Source organism: Perca fluviatilis, chromosome 19 (genome assembly GCF_010015445.1).
Source record: "Perca fluviatilis chromosome 19, GENO_Pfluv_1.0, whole genome shotgun sequence".
Lineage (NCBI taxonomy): Eukaryota > Metazoa > Chordata > Actinopteri > Perciformes > Percidae > Perca > Perca fluviatilis.
Window position 1 is genome coordinate 31,549,929 of NC_053130.1, and position 26,120 is coordinate 31,576,048.

The window sequence follows — 26,120 nt, forward strand, 5'->3', positions numbered from 1 at the left end:
TTTTTTCCAATTCAGAAAGTTTTATTGTCTTTCTATCTTTCTTATTCTTTTCTGTGTTGATGTGTAGTTGTGGTCTTCGTAATTTGACTCGATGACATTGCAAATGAGGGCCGCCCGTCAATGTACTTTCGAGTATTAGTAAATGTTGAAACACAAAAGTATTACCCATCATGTAATATCTTTTTTTGAAGTATGTCCTGGACGTATTCTGCCTTTTTGGTATGGATAGGAAATATTAGGTAGTATTATTAAGAAGATCTACATTGAATAGTGAGCAAATTAATTAAAAAGGGTATGACCGGGTATGACTTGTCACATGTGATAACAAAGTCCACAAACCTTTTGACACACAATGGAAAGAATGTTCCAAAAGCACTTAAAAACTTCACTTTGACAGAGAGCAACACGTGGACACTCCTCTACCTTTATCTCAGGGGGGGGGAAAGATGGTTTCTCAATTATCCTTGTTTGGCTTTCCCCTTCCGACCTGTGGCTGTATTTACGCGAACGCCCATTTTATCCATGGCTTTTAATGGCACATAAAAAAATCACTTCCCCATCAAAATGCCCTCTCCTAATAGCTTTTCAGAGTTGTTTGGGAGCTGTTTGGGTTTGGTCATTAGTGGACCATGAGCGCGCGTGTGTGTGTGTATGGGTGTGTGTGTGTGGGTTTGTGTGTGTGTGTGTGTGGTGTTTTGGACCCGGCTGAGAGGCGCTACTAGGTCGTCCTAGGTGGGGTAAGGGTTGGTGGAGGTGGTGCCCATGAGGGTGGGGTTGGTTAGGGTTTGGGAGTGTGTGTGGTGCAGCACTTAAGCCATACTGGGCCTGATGGGAATGTCAGGCCCCCACACCACTTTCCAAATCACTAATGGAGCATCTTTGGACACACACACACACACACACACACACACACACACACACACACACACACACACACACACACACACACACACACACACACACACAAAGACATACACCCAGAGAAATGCTCACACAACTTGTCACATAGATGCTCAGATATCTAAATTATTTCACTATTTATCTATGTAAAAACGTATGAGTTGTAAGTTCAGAGATGCTCCAAAAACAAAATGAAAAAAAATTACGGCTGCATGCATTGTGGCTCTGCCCGTCACCATCTCTCCCCCCCCCCCCTCGTTGCTTTTCACACTTCTCAATTATTTACTGGCCTTTTTGTCCTCTGCTAGTGGCCGGGCCCCAAGCATATGTCAGTGTGAGTTTGGGTGTGTGTGTGTGTGTGTGTTTGTGTATGTGCAGAAATGAATACCACTCCGCACACAAACAGAAGTGTCTTTCACATGCATCACAAGTCTTTTATCGTTCGCAAACATTGTCTATAACACATGCTCATGCAGGCGTTGACCGGTCACAAGCTCGCTGAAAGCGTTATTCACAACCGCAGGGACGAGATGCTGAGGGGACGCCGTGTCGACACTTTCAACGTTACACTTTTCAAATTTTGGGTGATTTTTTTGGTGTCACATTTTGCATGACATTAATAGTTCTCTCTTCTTACAGTAATAAAGCATTTGGCTTCAGAGCTGCCACACGTTTTCCTTTTGTTCATTATTGGTTATGTGATGTGAAAGTTATCTCGACGATTCCCCCCCCCCCCGCTTCATCCGACGACTGGGCAGTTGATGTGGGCAAGAGCGCGGGCCGGCGCACGCCAATTGATGTTCTCCATTCCCGCATTCCCCACACTTACTTATTTTTACGTCACGTTGAAATTGCATAATCACGCGGCGACCTCTAGCTCACCCAGTAAGAGCGTGCGCCCCATGTAGGCCGAGTCCTTTGCAGCTGCCCGGGTTCGAGTCCGGCCTTGCGGCCCTTTTCTGCGTGTCATCCCCCATCTCTCTCCCACCTTTCCTGTCTATCCACTGTCACTATCAAAAGAAAGAATCTTTAAATATAAATAAAGAATAGAAATTGCATAATCATGCCTTTAGGTTTTAGGATAAGGATGAGTCAAACCCTCCAAAATACCACCCCTTGCTGTCTTTCCAATGGATTTCACTGGCGGTTTCACATAAAACCAAAAATCTCTCCATCATCTGACTTTGGTTCCAGCTCATGCACACCTTGTTTCTCTTGGAGGGGCGAACGATTTCCTTTGGCGAGGGAGCGGCGGGGCTTTTCTCTCCGGGAGGCCGTCACAGTCGCCTTGCACACTAGAACGAATTTAAAGAGGCAGGTAAACTGCTGCTCGCTTCGTATTAACAGAGCCATATATTCAGCCTGTCTCTCTGGCTTTTTTCTCTCTCTCTCTCTCTCTCTCTCTCTCTCTCTCTCTCTCTCTCTCTCTCTCTCTCCCTTCCTCAATTTCTCCGTTTCTCCATCTCTCTCTTTCTTCTCTCTGCTCTTAGTTTTTTTCCCCCCCCTCCCCGGCCTGTAGAAAACGTCTGGGGGATCGATAGGGGCTCTCAGGGTGTAGTGACTGCAGCTCTAATGAATCAAGCCTATGTGTTTGTTAAGTAGACAAGGTTGTGAAGGAGCGCTGGAAGGGGAGTTTGTCTTTGCGCTTTATCTCATCGCAACACTCCCCTCGCTGTTTGTCTCTGCGTGTAACACAACAGCGGCCAAATCTGGGAGCTAAGACATTTTCAGATTTAGCTTCCTTTGCCTTTTTAAGCAGGACAGTTATTTGGGTGAACACCGAAGAAACGGCACCGAAGAGTGTTCCGCGTTCGACAATTGCATTTTTTATTCAAAACCCCTGATCATGTGTTACATCACGTTGACATCTTAATATCATTTTCACCCGTCGAGAGGCAGTTCATCTCTCAAATTGGGAAAATAACCAGTCGATATAATTATTTTTCATCCCTGCCAAAAAGTGCCGCTGTGCTGGAGTCCATCCTGAAATCCTCTTTTTGAACTGTGTGCACTGAAATCAAATGCCTGAAAAAAAAAAAAAACTCCCGAATACACCCGAGACCCACTTGAAGTTGAAGCCTTGTCTGAAAAAAAAGGAAAAAGAAAATCTTGAATTCTGGTGTTTTTTTTCTCGCAGCTTAAACTGTATCTCTCCAAGGTCGGACAGTGAGACTGTGGGAGGCTGTTTGTGTTAAAAGCAGGATGGCTTGTATTTCCTCTCCTTCCTCCTCCTCCTCCTCCTCCTCCCTCCTCCTCCTCCTCCTCCTCCTCCTCCTCCTCCCCTCTCTCATCCTCCTCCTCTCACCACAAGCAAGAGCTATCTAGGAAAAAAAAGGCTTTTTATCGCTGATGGCTAATAGTCATAAATTTGTATTAAATATGTCCTCTATCGATTGGCCTTGTCGGATGAATACAATTAAATAGACGGCGCTGAGTGCTTCCCACCTGGGAGGGGAAGATGGAGGGATTAAAAGAGGCGAGGGATGGATGGAGGAAAACAAGGAGGGAAAGTGGGAGGGAGTGCAAGAATAGAGAGGCAAAAGGGTTTTTGGCAGCAGCGTGGCTTCTTTGGTCGAGTCGCAGCTTGTCCACATGTTGCCGTGAATGTGAGTGCGTGTGGGCGGTTAGGTGTGTGTGTGTGTGTGTGTGTGTGTGTGGGTGTGTGTTTCAGTGCTTCATCTTCTCCCATCATGCTCTTCTCCTTCCCTTATTCCCTTCCTTGATTTCCCCTCTCCTCTCCTTCTCCTTTGGGTTTCAACGCCAAATCGTGAGGAAAAAAAGAGCCACTGAAAGAGATGAAGACAGAGAAAAAGCTGGAATGTGGAAAGGAAAAAGAAAAAGATGATTGCCCAATAGAAAGGAGAAAAAGGAGACAAAAAAAAAAAAAAAAAAAAAAAAAAGAGGGGATAGGATAGCCACCTGTATGCAATGTTGATGGACAGATGGAAGGATGAAACCAACTGGGCGGAGGAGGGATTAGATGAAGAGAGGAAGCAAAGAGCTCTGTGTCTGTGTGTGTGTGTGTGTGTGTGTGTGTGTGTGGGCCTCCGGCCAGCTGAGGTGTTTGCTCGGCTCAGAGTGATCTCCCACTGTGGTCACTGCAAGACACACACACACACACACACGCACACACACGCACACACACACACACACACTGAATTGTCCTGCTTGGCAGCTGTTGCAGGTCCTTACAGATCACTACCGGCTTTGTGTATAAATGTGTGTGTGTGTGTGTGTGTGTGTGTGTGTGTGTGTGTGTGTGTGTGTGTGTGCGTATGTGCGCGTGCGTGTGTGTGACTTCAGTGACCACCAACCTCTTGCTTGTGGCACTAAAGAAAATCTGCTTCCTCTCAGCGTGTGCTCTTGTTTCATCAGGGATTTGAGACACAATTGTGTGTGTGTGTGTGTGTGTTTGTGTGTGTGTTGAGTGCTTCCAGGAACAATAAAGCATGTATTTATAGTAAAAACTAGTAAAATTACCTTCTCTAATTTGTCAATTTGGGTAACTCACACTTTTGACTGATTTTGGATTTTTTTCCTGCCAATAGCTGATTGAGAACATTTTCAAATATTCTATAAAATTGAATTTGGTTCTGAAGTTTTGAAGAACACTTAGACCATTCTGACATCAACAAATCACTCTATCTCATTGAAATCATAATTGTTGATAAATAAGAAATGTCACCATATTTATTACATCAATGTTGTATATGATTTAATTCATTCCTTGATTTCAGGACAAATATTTGTAGTTTTACCGAAAAAAGTTTTACTGTTGCTTTGAAGCACTCAGTTACGTTATGACCATTAAATTGACTTTGAGTTGAGATTTTTATGTCAAATGGGTCAAGAAAGAACTTTTAAACTGCTTCGGCTGTCTTCAATTCAGTCTGTTGTTGGTTTTGAACTTTTTGAAAGTTTGAATGCCACCTATCTGAAACAGTATTGCATCGTGGTGGTTTCTGTGGCCTCATTCTTTCATTATTTTAATTTTTTAGTAAAATACTGCATAATCACACTTAATCTGGACCATGACACTCCCAGTCGCCACTGTGGAGAGCGACAATGGTAAAGTTACTGATTTGACCAGTGATAGCGAGGATTTGGCACACTCAGTTGCGCTTGAGGGTACAACGTTAATGTGTGCGTTCACGCAACACATCCTTGCTCCCAGAGCGTCAAAAAAAGGGACGCTTGGTCAGGTGCCTTCGGCGTTTGTTACTGATGCAAAACGTTTCCTTCACTCTCTGGGTCGGAACGTACGTTAAACTGACATGCAGCACAAGAACAGATAGGTTTGGGAAAAGATGGTGGGTGTGGTTACAAAATGTACGTTTCAGTGACACACAGGACAAGGACGGGACACGAACCCCCGGTCTCCCGGGTGAAAGTCCTGTGTTGTTTGACCCATCCACCACCCCGACCAACCTCCTTACGCAAATTTTCGGTCTTTATACTACTCACTACTAGCCTGGATGCCAGCCGAACTTAGCCCCGCCCACAACATTCGAGTATGGGAAGTTGTGACTATCATTCTGACTAGAATCTGAGTATGACCACGTCAGGCTAACTCGCTACCATTGTCGCTCTTAATACTACGTCATCTTACAGCGCCACGGTTGAGCTGCTGCCATGCGTTCCATACAAGGGGGTAAGCTTCGCTTCAGAACTCGAACCTCCGATGGCGCCATTTTGTTGCTACAAAGGTATCACCTCCTGTTAGCATTCCACTGACCGCCATTTTTTTTTTACGTCACTTGACTGCGAATAACTTTACATCTCTTACTATTTGTCCATTGTTTAGTTCCAAAGAAACACGACAACGTATAAAAGGCTCCATTACCTTGTACCTCACGTTATGGCTCCGTAGCAGACGTTTTTGTAAAAATAGGCTAACGATTGTGTCATAACCAAGTGACTTACTGTCGCATAGTAGAGGAATTACCGTATAGTACAGGAGAAGCTCGCAGGCACTTTCGACTTACGTTAGCTGTTTAGGTTTAATTACTAATGTTAACTAGCATGTTAGTTAGCAATAATTAGCCTGTGCCTTTGTTATCTCCTTACATATACCTACGCTCTCCGTCTCTGTAAGATTGGGAATGATTGAGATTTCTCTTGGCACAGCTACCAGAAGACTTACAACTTTCAGACACGTTGCTCACGTCACATTTACGTTGTCTCCGTCAGTTGGAGGCTGCGCAGTAAAGCAAGAGATCACCGGAAAAGTGCTTCTAATAGCCATTTAGGGTCACCAATCTGGAGCTGAAAGAAAGTTTCTGCATTCTGGGTTTCAAGTATAGCTCGCAAGCTGAGTCAGTCAGTGTTGTGTGAGTGTGTATGTATGTGTGTGTGTGTGTGTGTGTGTGTGTGTGTGTGTGTGTGTCAGGACCAAGTTTCCTCTTTTTAAACCCATTCTCTCTCTGTTTCTGTCTCTCTCTCTTTGCTCGCATAAGTGTTGTAATTTGGATGCTCTGTAATTTCACCATGGCGGTTTAGGGTTAAGTGGAGGCTGTCCCTGCCATCATGTGTACCGGTCTTCCAAACGGACACACATACACACACACACACACACACACACACACACACACACACACACACACACACACACACACACACACACACACACACTCGCTCATACACACATGCACACACACACCGGATCATTGCTACAGTACGCCTGGATGCTTCTACAAAAGGCCGGTCCATTTAATTACATTTATAAACACAGTTTAAGGGCCCTGGCTGTGTCCTTAGAACAGACTTTACGAGATACATTACTGTGTGTGTGTGTGTGTGTGTGTGTGTGTGTGTGTGTGTGTGTGTGAGTGAGTGAGTGAGTGAGGGAGTGTGTGAGTGAGGGAGTGTGTGTTTGTGTGTGACAAAGAGAAAGAAAATGAAACTTTGTCACATGGCAGCTATAATGGGAGGTTGGATGAACACGGACACACACACACACACACACACACACACACACACACACACACACACACACACACACACACACACACACACACACGACTGGTGAGAGTTGTAGATAGCACAGTCTGTAGCCCAGCAGGGGTTTCAAACACAGAGACAGAAGGTATTGATATATCCCCCGACACACACGCACGCACGTATGCACGCACGCACGCCACACACACACACACACACACACACACACACACACACACACACACACAGGGACAGACGGTATTGATATTTTTGCTCATCAGCCTAGAGAGGCTGTTCAGCAGGACCACACAGATACACACATTCTTGCGCATATCCGTGCACACACAGCATGTAATCAGACAGGCTCAATAATCCATTGTTGTTTTTGGTAATTCAAATGCGTTCATAGTTCTTCCTTCGATAAAAATACCAGATCATTATTGTCAGGCCTGGAGGCTTCTTTTTTGCAAAAGTTGTTTGGAGCTTTTTTTAAGTTCAACTAATATGGATTTTACCAGTGACAGTAATGTTTCTTTCCAAATCTTGACAACTTCAAAGTGGATTAAACTGTTTTCTTTTAAAGATGAAAAGGTGTTTTTCAAATTTCTAGAGTTTCAGTCTTTACTTCGTAGAACTTAGAAGAACAGTCAACACTCCAGTGGTTGTATTGAGCATGACAGGACATTCTCAGATACTGTAAGGCCTTTCTGTTTCCAATCAGTATGTTTACATGCATGCTAGTTTAGATACTCTGGCATTGATGCAGCCTTTTTCACCATATTTGTGCAGGAGTGTTTATGATTTAGGTAGTTGATGATGATAATAAAGAAGGTAATTGTGCTAAAGTAAAAGTGTAACGCGTTATCTTTCATCAAGATGAGGATAAGATGAAGTCAAATCTGACACAGTGGTTAATGGAGCCATGTTTAAGAAGCAAGTTCAACAGGATGTCAAAAAAACAAAACAAACAGATCATAACCAGGATATGTGCAACATGAAACAGTGGCAAAGAGTTACTCGGATGTTGAGGAGTAGATCAAATGCCTAACAAATGCAGAAATTGCCATCATTATAACCATGGAAATGAAAAACCAGGTCCCTATGTTCCAATGCGAACATCATATCTTAAATATGATCAAAACAAGACCAGAATCCCAATGGAGGTTACTAGCACACATGTAAACGCTCTCATTGAGTCTTTCAAGGTAAATGTAGTATACCACTAACTGCCAAGACAGTACAAGAAAGATGAGTATCTTTGAGAATCTTTCAGCCCATTATGCACCTTAAGGGTTAAGTATGCTTCAAACGAACTTGACTGTACGAAAGAATCGTCCAAGAATGTCTAAAGGCAAGTGTGATTATACATGTTCCACATCTGTCATACTGAAAGGCTGGGTACAAAGCCTGCTGTCACAGCCTTGCTGCATCACATTGCGTTCCCAATCTCTCTCCAAGAACTCCATCTTTTGAGTCTCTTTGTATTCTTCTAGCAGTTATTTGTAGAATACTTTCGGACAGTGTTTAAATTGAAAGTATTGTTGATGTTGTGCATGGTTTTACATACAAAATGAATGGTATCTTGAACACCTAGATGAAGTCAAAGGCCTGCCTGGCCAGCATACATACAACACTGAACATTTATGGAATGCAGAAATGAATCCTCATTTGGCCAAATAGTAAGGTCGAAGTAAGGTTGTAAGGTCTACAAACAGAATGCCGTGTGACTGCAGGAAACAAAGAATACTGATCTACTCCTTATTCATTGCAAGGTACATTCTGTAGTTTGTCCACCCCTTTGAATTATTGCTCAACCATTCTTTGCATCTGGATTGGCATACTCTTCTTGTACCTGCAGTGTTTGAGGAAGTTGCTTTGATCTAGGCAGAAACTCGTATTCAGTAATAGAGGCTGATTCCTACCAAGCCTTTTTTGAAAAATTGCAGTCATGTTATTTGATTGCATCGCTCCTTTCAGTGAGCGGACAGGACACCAGCTGCCACTGTTTGCATTCCAATTGTTCGCTGTCCAGTTAGACAGAAATCTGGAGCATATAGAGGAGAACATAATTTGGGCAGAGGAGGATATTGCAGATCCCTTTTCTCTGGACTGCACTGGAAGTTGTGGTCAAATTCAGCCCAGTACACTGGTGTGACAGTTTATGAATTACAGGAATTATGTGACAATTTGCTAGGATGCCACTTAAGTATGCAACGACGTTCCTTATTTTGTTGGTATCCTGGGTTTCACAACAGTCTTGCTTTTGAACTTGACCACCATGCGTTTTTGAGTTTAACCAACAGGGTTTTGAAATGGTTTCATATATGCCCAGGGGTCATTGAATTCCCCCAGATCAAACACGAACATGCAGTTCTGGAATTAAAACACAAGCCATAATTATGGTAACAAGATTTTCACATGACAACAATGATATGGCAAAGTGCTTTTGGGCAGTATAACTGACTGTTGGGATTGAAGCAGAAAGCCACAACTGTTGCACGTTAGTGGGTGATGATGGAGGGAGGAAGGAAGGAAGGAAGGAAGGAAGGCTGGGATATGACAATGGAGTCGATAAAGTCCATGTCTTTCATAAACCACTTGAAAGTAATTTTCACTGGAATGGTTTGCTCCCAGATTCATGAAAGGGTTTTTAATTTAAGTAGGGCAGTGTATCAGTCCAAATGTATTGTGCGAGTCATGAGATATGAGTATCTGAGTGTTGATCAACAAGTATACTGTTTATGTGTCACTAAAAATGAATAGGGATTATAAAAGAGGGAAAGGAAAAGTGCCAGTGAAACAGAACTCATTATTACACAATGATTATATTCACTGGTATTCATTATTTCACCCATTTTCCCATCATAATTATTGTCAAGTGTGATCATGAGGTTATTGCCCATTCTGTTAACTCCTGCTAACTTGCCTTATTTTAAAGGAATATTACAACAATTTCACTGGGATGCCATTCTGTTTTTGACCAGGCATTGCTTTAACTGTTCAGTAATCTGCAGTAAAAATGAATACTACTAGTTTATATGTGGTTATCATATTGAAGTCCATATGATATACAAGTAGTCCAATTCCTGTTAAACTGTCTAATTTTAAAGGACCATTACAACAGTTTCATTGGAATTTCATTCTGTTTTAGACCAAACATGTTAAACATGTCATGTCAACATTGCATTAGCTCTTTTGCTATAACTGCTTTTAAGTTCCATACTACTGCTGCTAACTGACTTATATTTTAGCCATACAAATGTTGGAAATTGTCCTTCTTTCCCTCCCCACAGAGAGGTCAGAGGTTCAGTTAATGCACAGTAAATGTGCACAGACATTAGACAAATGTCTTCAGACATTATGACATGTGCACTTTAATAGAAAGCTAACATTTTAGGGAAATATCCAGGTACCCCTTTAAGATAATGCAGCGGGCGATCAGGGGTTGAGCTGCGATGCCCAGATGTAAATACAAGCAGCAGATCCTGAAAGCCTCAGGCTCGGACAGAAATCCCAAATTGTATTAAGGGACATTGTCCCTCACTCCCAGCATGCGTACCTAATCCTGTTTCAGCAATGTTCCATTACCTCAATTACAATCATCTCACCCAGAGGTGGACCCAGCCAAGGACACCACCGGAGAGATGGGGGAAGGATGGAGGAGGTGGGGAGGGAGGGCTGTAAAGGAGAGGGTCCTATTACAAAGAAAGCAAGAGATAGGAGATATAGAGACAGGGAGGGAGGATAGAGAGATAGAAGGAAGCGATAACGAGAAATTATCACAAGGGATGACAATGTAGAGATGAATAAAATCACATGAGGCCAGTAAGATAGTTGTAGGCCTGTCCTAGCTATTAGCCAAGCCCTGGCATCCATTTTTGTTTCCCAGCTGGTCGGAGAGGAATGTAATGGTGGCAATCCAGCTAATTTACAGGACAGAATGAAGAACAGACAGTTATGCAGGTTGATGTTTTTAGATGGATTCCAAGTCTCGAGTCCGAGTCCAAGTCTGAGTCACCAAAGAAAAGCCCAAGTCAAGTCTGATTCGAGTCACCATTACCTGAGTTTGAGTCCGAGTGGAGTCACGAATCCAAAGAATAGTGGCACGAGTCCGAGTCCATGACTCGAGTACTCCATCACTGCCTATAAGACTTAAAAGATGTCAGAAACTTCATCCAAATTCCTATTTCATGAATGCCCAAGTCCCATTTCATAAATCCTCGGGTCCAAGTCATCAGTGTGCAAGTCCAAGTCAAGTCAGTAGTGCAGAAAATAGCAGCTTGCGTCAGACTCAAGTCTGAGTCCAGGACTCGAGTACTCCATCACTGGTGGATTGTTTCAAGAGAATCTCTTTAAAGCAACACTAATTAACTTTTCCCGCTTCGGTCCCCCTACGGGTTGGAAGCGGAATTGTCCATTACATTACATTGTCCAATTCATTTGAACTACCGATCCGCTACCTGATCTGGCAAACTTGAATAATGTAATGTAATGGACAACTCCGCTTCCAACCTATAGGGGGACGGAAGCGGGAACAGTTCTCTAGTGTTGCTTTAAGGTAAATGTGCTGCTGTCTCAAATGCACCACATATATAGGTATATATACCACAAATGAAAGAAAAGAGTATTTTGTTTCTCTGTATGCCAACATGTGTACATGCACACTTGAAATCACAATGACAGCTTTTGAATTTGCTTTTCTAGAGCATGTGCAGCCTACACAGATCTACATGCACATGTTCGTGGACATGAGCAGTTGGCAAAATGTATGTCATATGCAGATATTTGTGGACCCTTGTGGACCGTCGTATGTCCTTGCAGCAGAAAATGTAAATTTGCCTCAAGTACTTCTGTCAGCTTCCACAGAAGAACTCTTTTAGATTATGGGAAAGAGAGCTTTATAATCAAATCTTTGAAGCAAAAAAGTGACTTTTGTGGAGTATCATTTCTCACAAAAAAAACAGTGTGCTATTAAGAGCTGCCAGATATTTACACAAAAAAATTCTTTGTGACATGGAAGAAAGAAGAAAGATTCTGCAAACTCTATTGCTGTTTTTATAGAGAACACTGATTTGAGTGACAAGCATTACCACACAATTACAATATGAAATTATAAAGTCAAGAATGTGTAAAAGAAAAAAATCTTTCACTACAGCAAAAGATAAATTATTTACAGTAACATTTTTGAAAAAAAGTTTTTGGTTAAGGCATTATGACAAGAAGAACGCTTAAGAAACCCAAGTGTGCATTTGGCCAATTGATTCGATTTGATTCATTAAAAAATTTATTTGCATTTGGCCTGAACAAACCCCTTTTCTGGATGTGCAGTGTGTCTCGTCAGTTTGCACTGGCTTTATTTCAGCTCCTTTGACAGCCATTGGATCAGAGTGCTACACTTCCTTTTGAGAGGGATAGAGCCAGGGGAGCACACACACACACACACACACACACACACACACACACACACACACACACACACACACACACACACACACACCCAAACACACACACATTAAGGTGTCGTGAAACATGAGCCAAGCTGCCTTACTGCCTCCTTCTCCGATCTCGCACCACATAAGTGTCGAGGCAATGCCCTTGGCTTAATAGGGCTTAATGCCTGTGCTTGTCACTGTAGCATGGCTGGTATTGAGTGGTAGGACATTTCTGGAACTGTGCATGTGTGTGTGGCCTCTGGAGTCTCACTAGTGGCTGTATGGCTTTGACATTTACCCCAGGTAAAGAACCAGATGCTATTATTTACCCCCATCCTCCCTCTCTCCTTTCTCCGCTCCTTCCTCTTTCCCCCTCTTAACATTCCTGCCGTGCCCAAACATAAAAGTTGCACTGGGTATTTGTCCACCTCTATCTAAACTTAAGCCGGAGGGATTACTTCTCCTATCTCATCTCTTTCTTTCCCTCTCTCTGACTCTATCTATCTTCATCTGCCGTTCTCCATTCCGCTTTCTCACTTCATCTTTCTACCTCCCAGTGGTGGAGAGTTTGCCTAATGAAGTGGCTGATGGGAGTATATTACAGAGAGACAGAGTGGAGCGGTCGCCTACTCTAAAATCCATTAACCTTACAGTTTCAATCAGTGTGCAGACAAGTCTGAGCTCTGAGTCAAAAAGGAGCGTATTAGCTCAAGAGTTACACTATTGTGCCTTGCACTTGTTTTTCCCAATATTTTGCCCACATCTTTGTATGAAAACACAGGCCATCTTTTACTCTGTATTATCATTGTGCTGGCGACATCTTACAGGGCTACACAAGCCTTATTTTCACCAATTGACAGGGTTGTCCTGGGTGAAGTAGATGTAGTTGGCATAGCACAAATATCTTGTGTTCTGTGATTACACCTCCTCAGTGGGCCTCCTTATCCTTTCAATACCTACATTTTCATGCATGTGTGAATAACTTAATCACTGCTGATACAATTCTAGCACTCGATTTTGAAATTTTCTTGGCATCCAGTATCAGAATGCAGTATATCACATTCTCGCTCCCATCGCGTCAAAAAGCCATGCTTGGTCAGGCGGCACAAGAACAGGACAGTTAGGTTTAGGATAGTCTCGCTTTGCCAGACCCTCCTCCAAAGCACGCTGGAGGAGGGTCCACATAGCATTCGGGGATGGGAGGAAAACGTGCTCTGGCTTTAATTGGCATTTCTTTAAACCAATCACAATTGTCTTAGGCGGTGCTAACCACCCGGAAAAGCAGCGGTGCCATTGCAAAATAGTCTCGGAAAGAACTTGTTTGGGTGGAACATGTGTACGTTTAAAAGTTGTCTTAGTCCTGCAACAGAAAACTCAGATTGGAAAGCTAGCTTTCTGGATTTACCCTGCAGAGTCCTCCTAAATCGACCGGAGTTTAAAATGCCAACACAAAGGAAGTCCAAGGCAACGGATGTCCGGCCTAAATGAGTGAAATCCGCAATCTGCAACGGAGCAATCCCGGAAGTGGAACGTCAAGGATATAGACTAGGTTTAGGAAAAGATGGTGGGTGGGGTTATAAAATGTGGGTTGGGTGGGTAAAAGTCCTGTGTTGTTTGACCCATCCACCAACCCCAACCAACTTTCTTATGCGGGCTTTCGGTCTTTTATACTAAATGCTACCGTTGTCGCTCTTAATACTAACCAAGCGTCAGTATTTCACGAGTTGGGAGTGAAAAATGCAATTACAAACGCTGAGTAAACCACTGGTTCCTAACCGGTTTGGCTTGTGACATCTTAAAACAAAGCTACGTGTTACCCCCTGTGACTACATGCCACCAGGTGTGACCAGTCCAATCAAGAGTCAAAACCCCAGCTTGGGAACTATTTTATTAAACCATGTGCACCTTTCAGGGCTCTAGAGGGCTCCAATTTTATTTTATAGTCTGTCAAACTACAATAATAATACACTGATTCTGTGGTTAGTAAGGTAACTGTTTCCCACACTATGATGCCCCTGAGAGGGATCTTTTAGGGTGCTTGCAATACCAACTTCCTTTTGAACAGTTATATTGCAAATCCTACAATTTCCAGACCATCATTTTAACATTGACTAGATTCTGATATGACGTCCTGCACCACAATTTTAAAATGTCTAGTAAATACAGTACGAAAACTGTGCAATTATGTACATCAAAACTATGCTTTGTTTCCTCTGCGAAACAGTGTTGGGATATTAAGTCCTCTATACATTGCCGTCCAATAAATGTAGTTTGTGTGTACAAGAATGCAAATATCAGACTGTCACTTAGTGAGAGAGACATTTTTCATGTTCAAAACTACTGTCTGGGACTGTGACTGCATCATTTAAAGCAAAATAAAGGCTGATCCCACTCTACATATCTGATCAATAAAGGCAAAGCCTGCCCCCATGCTGGATAAATGATGGTTTCCCATGTGAAATGTATGTGTGTGATAACCCATCTCCTGATTCAACTTAAGTGGAAAAGGTGCCGTGTTATTGTCAATACTGTCAGTGTCCAGGATTAGAGTGGTTTAACCGGAGGAAAAACGAGATGAATAAATAAATGGAGCCTCACTGGTCCTGATAATGCAAATGATATTCACAGGTTAGATCCAATGGCAGGTGGCCACAATTAGTGGTAATTTGTGCCGATTTTAATGATCCATAATTTAGCTGCCTTTCCAAACTGTTGGTCATGTGGGATAAGTGTGTGTGTACAGAACGAGAGACAGAGAGAACGGGAGGGATGGTCAAAAAGAAGGTGGAGGAAAATGAAAGAAGGGAAGAATCTTCCCCCTACACAGACAGGACCTCCGTCTGTACGTGCACAGCCGAAGACATTCACAGTTGAGGGCAACACAACCTACTTTCACACTTCAAAATAATCTTTGTGACTATAATATTATCTTTAAATACAAATGAGTGTTTACTGTATGTATGTGGTGAATTAAGTCCACACACTCTCTCTCACAAGCACATACACAAATGTTCCCTTTGCAGATGTGTTCTGTGTTGAATCCGTTTTTTTCACTGCAACCTCTGTGACCTCTTTGTAAATTGTAGCTATGTAAACCAGGACATCCTTTTAGTATCAATGCTAATTTGTCGTATTCGTTCTGTCGGTAATTAGCAACCCACCTTACCTGTTTACATATTGACGGGATGCTTTGTAATTTATTGTTCATGACATGTTCCAGCAAAAGCGTTTTACCAAAAAACATCTGAGATAATTATGGTCAATATTACGACCCCTAGAATGACACCTCTTTATCTGTTCTGATTTTGCAATATAATTTTAAAGCACGTTTCAGTGTATTATGTATTGCAACTTTTGGATGTTGATACGGTATAATTGTTGTGGTTGTTATTCCATAAATAACTATATTTCTACCCACACCTGAAAGGGAACATTTTCACACATCAGCTTTAAGCAGCATTTAAAGAGTGGCAGTAAAATATTTCAATATTAGATTAATGGAGTAATACATTAATTTCTGGGGTATTAGGTGTGTCTGTCCTGATATGTCTACCATGAATTATTGTGGATCCCACGTAACTTCTAGGCAAGTCCCACCCTACGAAGCAGCTCGATTGGTTTGGGTTAGGCATTGACCTCGAGTAGTTAAGGTTAGGATAGCCGACTGGTCAGGGGATAGGACCTGAACAAATCACCTTGCGTAAGCATGGACGCCTGGCCAATAGTAGTGTGTGAATGCTATTGAAGGGCCGGTCTTGCCTAGAAGTTGCATGGGTTCCATAATAACGCGTCTGCCATGGGGTTTTCAATGTATTTAAGTATGTGCTTATAACTGCTTTATTTAGTATAGAAAAATGAACAACAAAGTGTATACTCAAATTCCAGAGTGGCCTTCACAGCAGCATTTACCTCTTAAATACTTTTTCTCAGCTCTTATTTTAGTCCTTTCAGTAGCTCTTTGCCCATGTATGGACACAAAAATGTTTTCAGGCCTTAACTTTTGACCACAGTTCATTTGCATTGTCGAAACGTAAATGTCTAAACTTCTTAAATACTCAAGTATATTTCTGTTTGATTGTGTGTATCCATTTGTGTCTTAATGTATGAATGTGTATCTCTGCACATTGCAGCCACGTTGCACTGTGCTTAATGGTGGAAGGCTCTGAATGGCAGCGAGGGGGGTTTTGTCTGTCATTTAATCTTGTAAACGAGCTGATGGCCGTCCGTTTGGTCCCCTTAATGAGATTACACATGCACTGCGGGTCCCACCACAGGTCATCATCGCCGAGGCCATTCAAAGGCAATTATTGTTTTAAATGTTCCTCGCGTTGCCGTCGGAAAGTGACTCTGCATGCTTCACTGAGGGAAGAGGTTTTGAGGCAAACTGAAGGGGTTATTTTTCCTCTCCGTTTGGAGACAAAATGTTTTTACACTCCTACTGTTTTACTTTCCTCAGGCGGCTGGGGTGTTCTGCTGCGTGTGTGTGTGGATGGGGAGTGTGAGCGTATGTGCATTTGTTTGTGGGCTGATCGGCGTTGGTAGGAGTGTAAACAGAACATACGGGAATATGACTAGAATACAGTGTACATGAGTAAACTTGCATACATTTGATTTTTATTCTTTTGTTGCCAAAATACAAAATCATTTCTGAGCCGGTATTTGCTAATTGGGTTATAGTACCTTAAAATAATCAATTTAAAATAAGTCTTAACCTTTTCTCAGCTATATTAGAAACACAGTTTCTAGTTTGTCAGAAGATATACTTTTTTTTTTAAATGTTATACAGAAAGGAACCAGTCATTTAAAGGTGTAAATTATTCTTCTCTGTTGCCTCTCCTGCATGTGAGTGTATGTGTGTTTGTCAGCGGGCCTCTGTTTTGGTAGATCAGTGGGAAGTGGTAGTCCGCCGGGATAGCCGTGTTTCTTTGTTCTCCTGCTGACAATGGAGGACTCACAGTCAGTCTAAAGGGAGAAATTATGTCCCAGAGCAGTCTGGGAGAAGAACAAATGCTCTCACACACACACACACACACACACACCGACACCGACACACACACACACACACACACACACACACACACACACACACACACACACACACACACACACACACACACACACACACACACAAACACACACACACACACACACTACTTCTCACATGCTACTCATGTGGGGCATGACCTCAATAACAGCTACTGTTGTGTTTGGAAAGCCCTCAACACCATGTGCCGACCACTTTTAAAAGCTGTAACAGTTAGGCCTAAGGTTCAAATAAAAAAATGGTTCAGCCAAGTTGAAAAGAGTTGTCCTTCATGGATTTCATTCTGTATACAGTACTGTTTATGTACAACTGGGTACATGTTTGAATCACAGTTTTTCTTTAATGAAAACTGAAATATTTAAGGTAATTGTCTTTACAGCTTAAACAGACTCTAATATTGGCTGATTCACACGGTCATGCCTAATGTCAAAGGTTTTTAAGAGATTAACTCCTCCTAACCCGATTCTTTTTGCTCTGTCACAACAGGTAAGGAGGAGCCGACCACCTATACCTGCACTACATGTAAGCAGTCGTACGGCAGTGCCTGGTTTTTGCTGCAGCATGCCCAGAACACCCACGGCTTCCGTATCTACCTGGAAAGTGAACATGGTAGCCCTCTGACCCCACGAATGCGTGGGCCATCCTCCCTGGGTGGGGGCGCAGACTGCCCTTCTCAGCCTCCTCTTCACGGCCTCCATCTGCCTCCTGATGCAAGCCCCTTCAACCTCCTCCGCATCCCTGGCTCGGGCTCAGGTGGAAGGGACAGCGTGGGAGCAGGGGGGGGAATTGGTGCCATTGGCGCTGCTGGTGGGGGCCATCATCAGCGTTTCCCTCCTACACCACCTCTCTTCAGCCCCCCTCCAAGAAACCACCTGGACCCCCACCACCTGAGCCCAGAGGAGCTGGCGCTGGCAGCCCACCACCCGAGTGCCTTTGACAGGGTGCTGCGCCTCAATCCCCCTTTGCCCCTGGACCCCCCTCCAACAATGGACTTCTCGCGGCGGCTGCGGGAGCTGGCGGGCAACACTGGGTCCACTCCCCCGCTTTCCCCCAGCCGGCCCAGCCCCATGCAGCGCTTGCTCCAGCCATTCCAGACAGGAGGAGGAAGCGGAAGTGGAGGAGGTGCAGGGGGCAGCAAACCTCCATATCTTGCCACCCCACCCCCTCTTCCAGGGTCCATGCAGTCACCTGTGGGTTCTCAGACCACTCCTACTACCCCTCTTCCCTCAGCGGGGCCAACACCATCCTCCACCACCCCCTTGAAATCAAAGTGTTGTGAGTTTTGTGGCAAGGCCTTCAAGTTTCAGAGTAATCTAATAGTGCACCGGCGCAGTCACACAGGGGAGAAGCCGTACAAATGTCACCTGTGTGATCATGCTTGTACACAGGCAAGCAAACTGAAACGCCACATGAAGACACATATGCACAAATCCTCCTCGCCAAACACAGGCAAGTCAGAAGATGGTCTCTCAACAGCCTCCTCTCCAGAGCCTGGCACCAGCGAGCACTTGGGCAGCGCAAGCAATGCCCTTAAGTCAGTGGTGGCCAAGCTGAAGAGTGAGAATAATCGCATGCTACGTGAAAATGGGGAGGAGGAGGAGGAGGAAGAGGAGGAAGAAGAAGAGGAAGAGGAGGAGGAAGAAGAGGAAGAGGAGGAGGAAGAGGAGGGGGAGGAAGAAGAAGAGCAGAACGGAGAAAGGGCAGCCCGAAGAAACAATAGCTATCACTTTGGTTTGAACCTTGAAGCAGCACGTCAGCATGAAAACAACGGTGGTATAGGAAGCCGACTGGGCGGAGTTGCTGATGAGGGTTCCATCCCTCGCTCACTGCCTGAAGTGATGCAGGGGATGGGCCTAGCTGCTAGCATGCATCACTTCAGCGAAGCCCTCAGCGCACACAAACGAAATGCCATGGCCCAGGAGAACCACCTGCACCACCACCTCAACCAAGACCATCACCACAATCGTGAGATGTGTGATGGAGACTCGGTGTTGGAAACAGATCGTGGGGCCGAGGGCTCTGTCTCGACAGTCAATGGGCGGGGAGCATCCCCTAATGAATCTGCCTCTGTTGGCCTCTCTAAAAAACTGCTTCTGGGTAGCCCCAGTCCACTCAGCCCTTTCTCCAAACGTATCAAGCTGGAAAAGGAATTTGACCTGCCCACTCCAACAATCCCTAACACGGAGAACGTCTACTCCCAGTGGCTGGCTGGCTATGCCGCCTCCCGACAACTCAAGGACCCTTTTCTGAACTTTGGGGATTCCAGACAATCGCCCTTCGCCTCTTCGTCTGAGCATTCTTCAGAGAATGGCAGTCTGCGTTTCTCGACCCCTCCGGGGGAACTGGACGGTGGGATGTCGGGCCGCAGTGGTACAGGCAGTGGGGGCAGCACACCACACCTCGGCGGTCATGGGCGACCGAACTCCAAGGACGGACGTAGGAGTGATACTTGTGAGTATTGTGGCAAGGTGTTTAAGAACTGCAGTAACCTGACAGTGCACCGGCGCAGCCACACAGGAGAGAGACCATACAAGTGTGATCTGTGCAATTATGCTTGTGCCCAGAGCTCCAAACTTACTCGCCACATGAAGACCCACGGTCAGGTGGGCAAAGACGTGTACAAGTGTGAAATTTGTAAGATGCCCTTCAGTGTCTACAGCACCTTGGAGAAACACATGAAAAAATGGCACAGTGACCGTTCTTCGAGTACCGAAATCAAGTCAGAGTAGAAGGCCGAACTATGGGACCTTTCCCCCGCAGCTATGTCCGCCATTCGTCCCCTGTTTATTCCCAGCCCCTTGTAGATTTGTCCCAACCCTAACGATCCACTTTCACCAGTCTGGTGGAAGCTTAAGACCATGTGCTCTGCACCAGCACACCCCGTTTCCATTACCCATTGAATGCATGATCTGTATCGGGGCAATACTCTTGCATTGACGCAAAACTTCGAGCCTTTCTCTTGTGCAATAATTTACATGTTGTGTACTATTTTCCTTTTTGAGTTTTCCTTTTCCATTTTTAAGAATTAGTCAGCATGCATAGTATGTTTTTGCTAATCAAAAAAAGAAAAGAACTTGTCCCTGGTTGGTTAGTTGTTGAGTAAATGTGTTGCTGTTTTTCTCTTGTTCTGTTTTTTTCTTTTTATTCTTCAAAAAGAGAAAAGACAAGAAAGATACATCCATGCTGCATACATTCTGTAACACATATCATGTACAGTTTTGTTTTGTAACATGGAAAGTGAACAGTCTGTGACTTGACCCTCCTCTTACAACCCTGGAAATGCACTCATCCTGATCTTTCTAAAAGACGGCATGTTCACACAGGGTTACAAAAAAAATCATGTATTGGCTTGATGACTAAACTGAAAGTTTGAAAATTTCTTTCAAAAAGACATGGGTGTGCTAAGAAGTCAATTTGTACTATCATTTGGTAGAAACGGAAAGAGTGCCTTTGATATCTCAAGACTGCATTGGCCATAATCTTATCTGGTATAAGTTTGGGGTCACATTAGATAAAGCTAAAAGGTTTAAGCCACCCAGGGACGGTCCTTGCATCAAGCACCTGACAGCTCAAAGGGACTGTGACAACTCATGATGAAAGATCAGAGAGTTGTCGTTAATCATGACTTAGCTACCTATTACATGTTCAATAGGCTATCTTTAATATGTGGATTTCATGGCAAGCATGGTACAAGCAGTATTGTGTATATCAGAATTATTTGTAGTTTTGTTTCTGGTAAGGAGGTACTTTTGAGATAAAGGTAATCTGTAATGTACAATCCTGAACTTGAGGGATACAGCGCATGGCTGAGAAGTGTCAATATATCTGCGTTAGCACAAACCTAGAACGCTGTTTCGATATGTCAGTGTGTGGAACAATGCATAAAGTAATATATGAGCTCCAAGCGAGGTTAACTTTGTTTGAGAGCATTGAAATAACTACAAGCTAGACAGACAGAAAGCTACACGGAACTGGAAGCATTATATTAGGGGATCAGAGGCAATCTCTTTCACTTTACATTTCTAATATCAAAACAGGGTCATTAACTATGAATTCCAGAAAAAAAAGAAAGAAAGAATTGCAAAAAAAAAACATCTTTACTCCAGGGCTCTTGAAAAGAGTGAATGCGATAATTTTAATCAGTATGCATAGGCTAATGCAGGGCACTTTTTTTTTTTTTTTTTTTGCTGTTGCTTTTCAACCCAAAAGGAAATTTAGTTTTCCTTGTCTAGTTTCATTCAAGCTGTTCACAGTATAGCACTTGTCACTCTGCCTGAGAGTAAGCACCGACATCTCTCTTGCATTTTCCCACACTGATGCAAAAACGTTGGTACATGGGTTGAGTCCAAAAGCTAGATTGTCATTTAAAGGGCATGAAGTGCACTGTTTAAATTTTTCCCAGTTTACAAGTTTACGCTGAAGGGGAAAAAAACATTGTTGAAATGCTGTCAGATGACAAGGGTCCCATTGTTAAAAGCAGTAAAAGATGAGACACGTAATCTGTTGCCAGCAAAACCACCCTCGTGAACCTTAACCTTTGTACCCCTGCCGTTCCACCTTTGACCATTTGTCAATTTGTTACCCCTAGAAACCCCAGCGCTTAGCCTGGGCTGAAAATTCACCCCGTCAGCAAGGTCTGTAAACGAAAAGGTTTGACGCGAGTTACGTTCGTAACCAGCGTCTCTACATGGTCACAGAGTTGATGCGGCTCTCGTTGGCCACAGAAGCACCAAGCGCCCACCTTTCATTAAGGAGCTGTATCGCAACTTTGTTGTCATCTACGCCTGAATAATCTACAGACCTTGCTGGCTAGACAACAGACACTCAAATCTTGTTGCTCACACTGCGAGAATCTGTTTTTGTATAAATCTTCCTTTAATTATAGATATGAAAAATAAACGTTTTTGCAAATAACACTTCACTATCTTTTAGGGGGAAACTGTATTTAAGTTTGGTTGTCGTTTCTCTTTTCCTCAGCGTCTTGGTGGTATTCAAGACTCCGATCACAGTATATATGAAATGATAAAAAAAGAAAATAGACGGAAAAAAAACAACAAAAAACAAAAAAAATTCTGTGATGGTTTTGTATTTTATTTTGCCTTGGCTCTTCACAGCTCTTCAGGTTGAAATACAATTTGCATTGGGGAAAGGATTAAGATTATATATGGATATATAATAAAGAACTTAAAATATAGGAAAATGCACACTCATGTCGATTCCTATGCTTAAACACATTTATGGTCTACTTTTTCTGTATTTCTAGAACTGTATTTGAATTCAATGTTCACTTAGAGTAGGCACTATAGTATTTATATTGAGGCTCGTATTTTTAACTGTTGCTTGTTCTCTCTAAAGGTATTTACCATACCTTTTTTTGGTAGTGGAAAAAAAAATCCCAAGCTGCCACGGTATATTTTTTTAATTTGGCAGGATAATATAGTGCGAATTATTTGTATGTTTAAAGAAATAAAAGGAAAAAAAACCCATAAAAAGCAGCTAAAGTATGTGGCATCGGGAGGCGTCACGGGCCATCAGATGGCCGCCGCTCTGTTTCCTGTCCACAGAGGTGGTTGTACATATCTTCTTTGGTTTTTGGTTCGGACCCCCGCCCTCCCCCACCCTGCTGCCATTCTTGTATGCAGTAATGCAAGCTGACGTCAGCCTGTTCTGTTGTGTGCTTCTGTCTCTCTCACCCCTCCCACCTGACTACATTCCAACATCAAGAAGTGAGGAAAAAAAAAGAAAAACAAACTTCATATGCAGTACATGGATTACGAGAAAAAAAAGCGTCAAAATAAATACATTTAAAAAGAAATTAAATGTTTTGCAGTTTTTTTTTCATTGCCAAATACTAAATGGTGCTTTATATTTTAGATTGGGTATACTTTCATATGCAAAGCATATTTAAAAAATGACCCGGGGGACGTGGAGAAGCCTGCTTGAGTTGAGACTTTTTTGTAAATGGCAATGCGGAATATTTTGTTATCAGCCTTTTCTATTCCTATTCTGAGAGCTGTTTGTTGTAACTTGAACTTGAACTTTATCTTTTACTATGGGAGTTACTATTTATTATTACCTTTATGCTCTGTTCAAAACGGAGACATGGAATGGATCTTTATTTTTGGTTTCTTTTTATTTTATTTTTTTCATTTTTGGTTATGATATAATTTGGATTTATTTTTCTTTTGTAATGGTGGCCCATGGTCATTGGACAAACCTAGCTCTTTCATTTCTGTTGTACTTTTTGGGGTCTCTGTTCAGTTGTATTGGGAAAACCACTGTCTGTGTTTTCTGGCAGATGTCTGCATAATCCTGTTCACACACCCATTTTGTCCCTTTATCGAAAAACAATTAATAAAAAAAATGAAAGTATAATGGCACTTGTCGCTTATCTCCACTGTGTGTTACATCAAGTGTGTGTGCATGAGTATGTGTGTTACAATGCCCCCCCCCCACTCCATTGGTATCTTCTACCTGCAAGTGCACTCCTTAGAATTATTATCACCTGTTTTTCTTACAAGTTTCTAATGCAAATGTTTATTTCTTATAAATCCCTTCAAATGGAAGTTTTCACAAATCAACATACCAAGACCTCTTCTTAGATTACATTTCATCACTAGAAGGCGTTTTTCTCCATAGCCATAGTGTCAATTCTCAGACAGCTTGAGAGGCGATTTAACTGTCAGACATGTGGCGCTGCAAATTCAAACAGCTGAACGTGGATGTGCAAATACATATCAACTTTTTAAACTCCTGAAACCTGTGTGTCTGCAGTGTCATCCTACCTGTTGGTCGAGACAGCCCAATTGGTTTTTGTGTGTGTGTGTGTGTGTGTGTTTGCATGCGTGTGTACGTGCAACACACAATTTTCACTCAGTTTGCACACTATCTCAGGGCACATATGTGCATTATGCATACATATATGTGCATGTCACTCCTCAAAGTACAGTACAGTATCTGTTGCTGATAATAGCTGTTCCCTATGTGCCTTTCTCACACACACACACACACACACACACACACACACACACACACACACACACACACACACACACACACACACATACATTATATGAACGTGTATATGAACATATATGCTCCTTTTCTCACAGAATGCGCCTAAGTAAATATCATTATGACCCTGTGTTTGCTCAGTGGTCACAAAGCCTCATAAAGCTGTCAGGATCAATGTCCTCCTACCACCGCACCCTTCTGTTCAGCTTTCTCACACACACCTGCTAAAGGGCCATAATATTTCAATCATTTGGATTTAATTCAGCGTGAGTATTATCATTCCAATCATTAAAAAGGATACAAGATTCCATGATGTAGATTGAGATAAAAAAAGAAGAAAAGAAAAAATCAACAAATGCACCACATTTTGGTAAATCCCTACTTTTCATTAAAATGTACTTTCCAAACAGAATACAATCAATCAGATAAACAAAAACAGGAGCTATTATTGCTTTAGCATCGACAACTTCAAACATATGTTAGATTGTGGTAAGTGACCAACAGCAAAATATGCATGAGTGAGCATATACACCATATCTGTTCCCATGTTTTCATACATGTGCATGAAGCACAATTACACAACTTGAGATAACCTGTTATCTGTTTACAGTATGCTTGCCGTGGCAGTAAAAGAATGCTCAGGCTGACTTTTTGTGCGAAGTGATTTCTGTTCTCGCTTCAAAGGGAATACCTGGAATTAACGAACACACATATAATATAACAAACAGGTTTAGTCTCAAAAGAAGATATGTTGTGCATTCTTTTACTTTGTGACGAGGGGGGAGGGGGAGGGGGGGCTTCTGATGGCTTCTGGGGCTCCAGCCCTGTATGTTTTCTTCAAAGCCTTGAATGTTTTAGGTTTTTAAAAATAACTTTGTGTCATCTTGCCTCAGTCTCTCTGACTGGACCGGCAAATCAATGGAGCAAAAGTCAGGTCAAGTCAACTTTATTGTCAATTCTGCAATATGTGCCAGAAATACAGTGCAATTAAAAAATATGTTTCTCTCAAAAGTTCTATTACTGGAGAAATATAACCATTTATATTGTTAACTCTACTAAAAATAGGTTTTTAAATTGGTAATGGTGTTATTGCTAACTTCCTAACTTAAAAATAGTAACATTTATAGTAATAGTAACACAACAGTTTGTCTTATGTTCTGGTTTTCAGAATGATGAAGACAGTTGGACAACAGTTAGATACAAAACAGGATGTCGACAACTATCATGTTTTTCCCCAAATGATGTACAGAGTTTTAGGCATTCAATATCTCAAATGTCTTGAAAAATTGATCAGAATTCAGCTTAGAAATATAGGAAATGGCACCATGAGGGGGTGGGGGCCGGTGCCACACCGTGCTCACCTTCTAGCCCCGCCCCTGTGTACTCCCAGCTCCCAGGTGTGAATGTAAAGCAGGGTGTTGCTAAACTAGAGCACAGACATCTGCCTAATTTCCCTGAAATGAATAAAAGCTGCAAAAGCTCACAAAGAACATGTAGGACTCAAATTGAAAGCAACGTTTTTCATGCATGCAACTCACTCTGCCAGGCTACCATGATGCCCCCAAGAGCCACTGACTTTTAGGAGATTCAATGTTGCGAGAGGTTAAGGTGTGTTGGACATGGGAGGACTGTAAGATCCTTTATTTCCCACCCCAGGACCAACAAGTTGCAGCAGTTTCCCTTTTTTACTCCCTGTTAAACAATGCAACCAGCCACCAGCAGCACCGCCTGGGCAAATAAAACAAATCAGCGCCATATTTTTTTACTTCCTCTCTCTCTCGCTCTCTCTCTCT

At 42.7% G+C, this 26,120-nt stretch overlaps 1 protein-coding gene across 2 annotated transcripts in view; it reads left to right on the top strand.

Moving 5' to 3' along the window:
• The window catches only part of bcl11aa (BAF chromatin remodeling complex subunit BCL11A a), a 60,758-nt gene extending 37,065 nt beyond the window's left edge, over positions 1–23,693 (top strand). For both annotated transcript variants that reach the window (XM_039784235.1, XM_039784236.1), the window contains exon 3: positions 17,800–23,693. In XM_039784235.1, the coding sequence (XP_039640169.1) occupies positions 17,800–20,042 (2,243 nt within the window). In that variant the 3' untranslated portion in view covers positions 20,043–23,693. The remainder of the gene's footprint in view (positions 1–17,799) is intronic.
• The last annotated feature ends 2,427 nt before the right edge of the window (positions 23,694–26,120 follow it).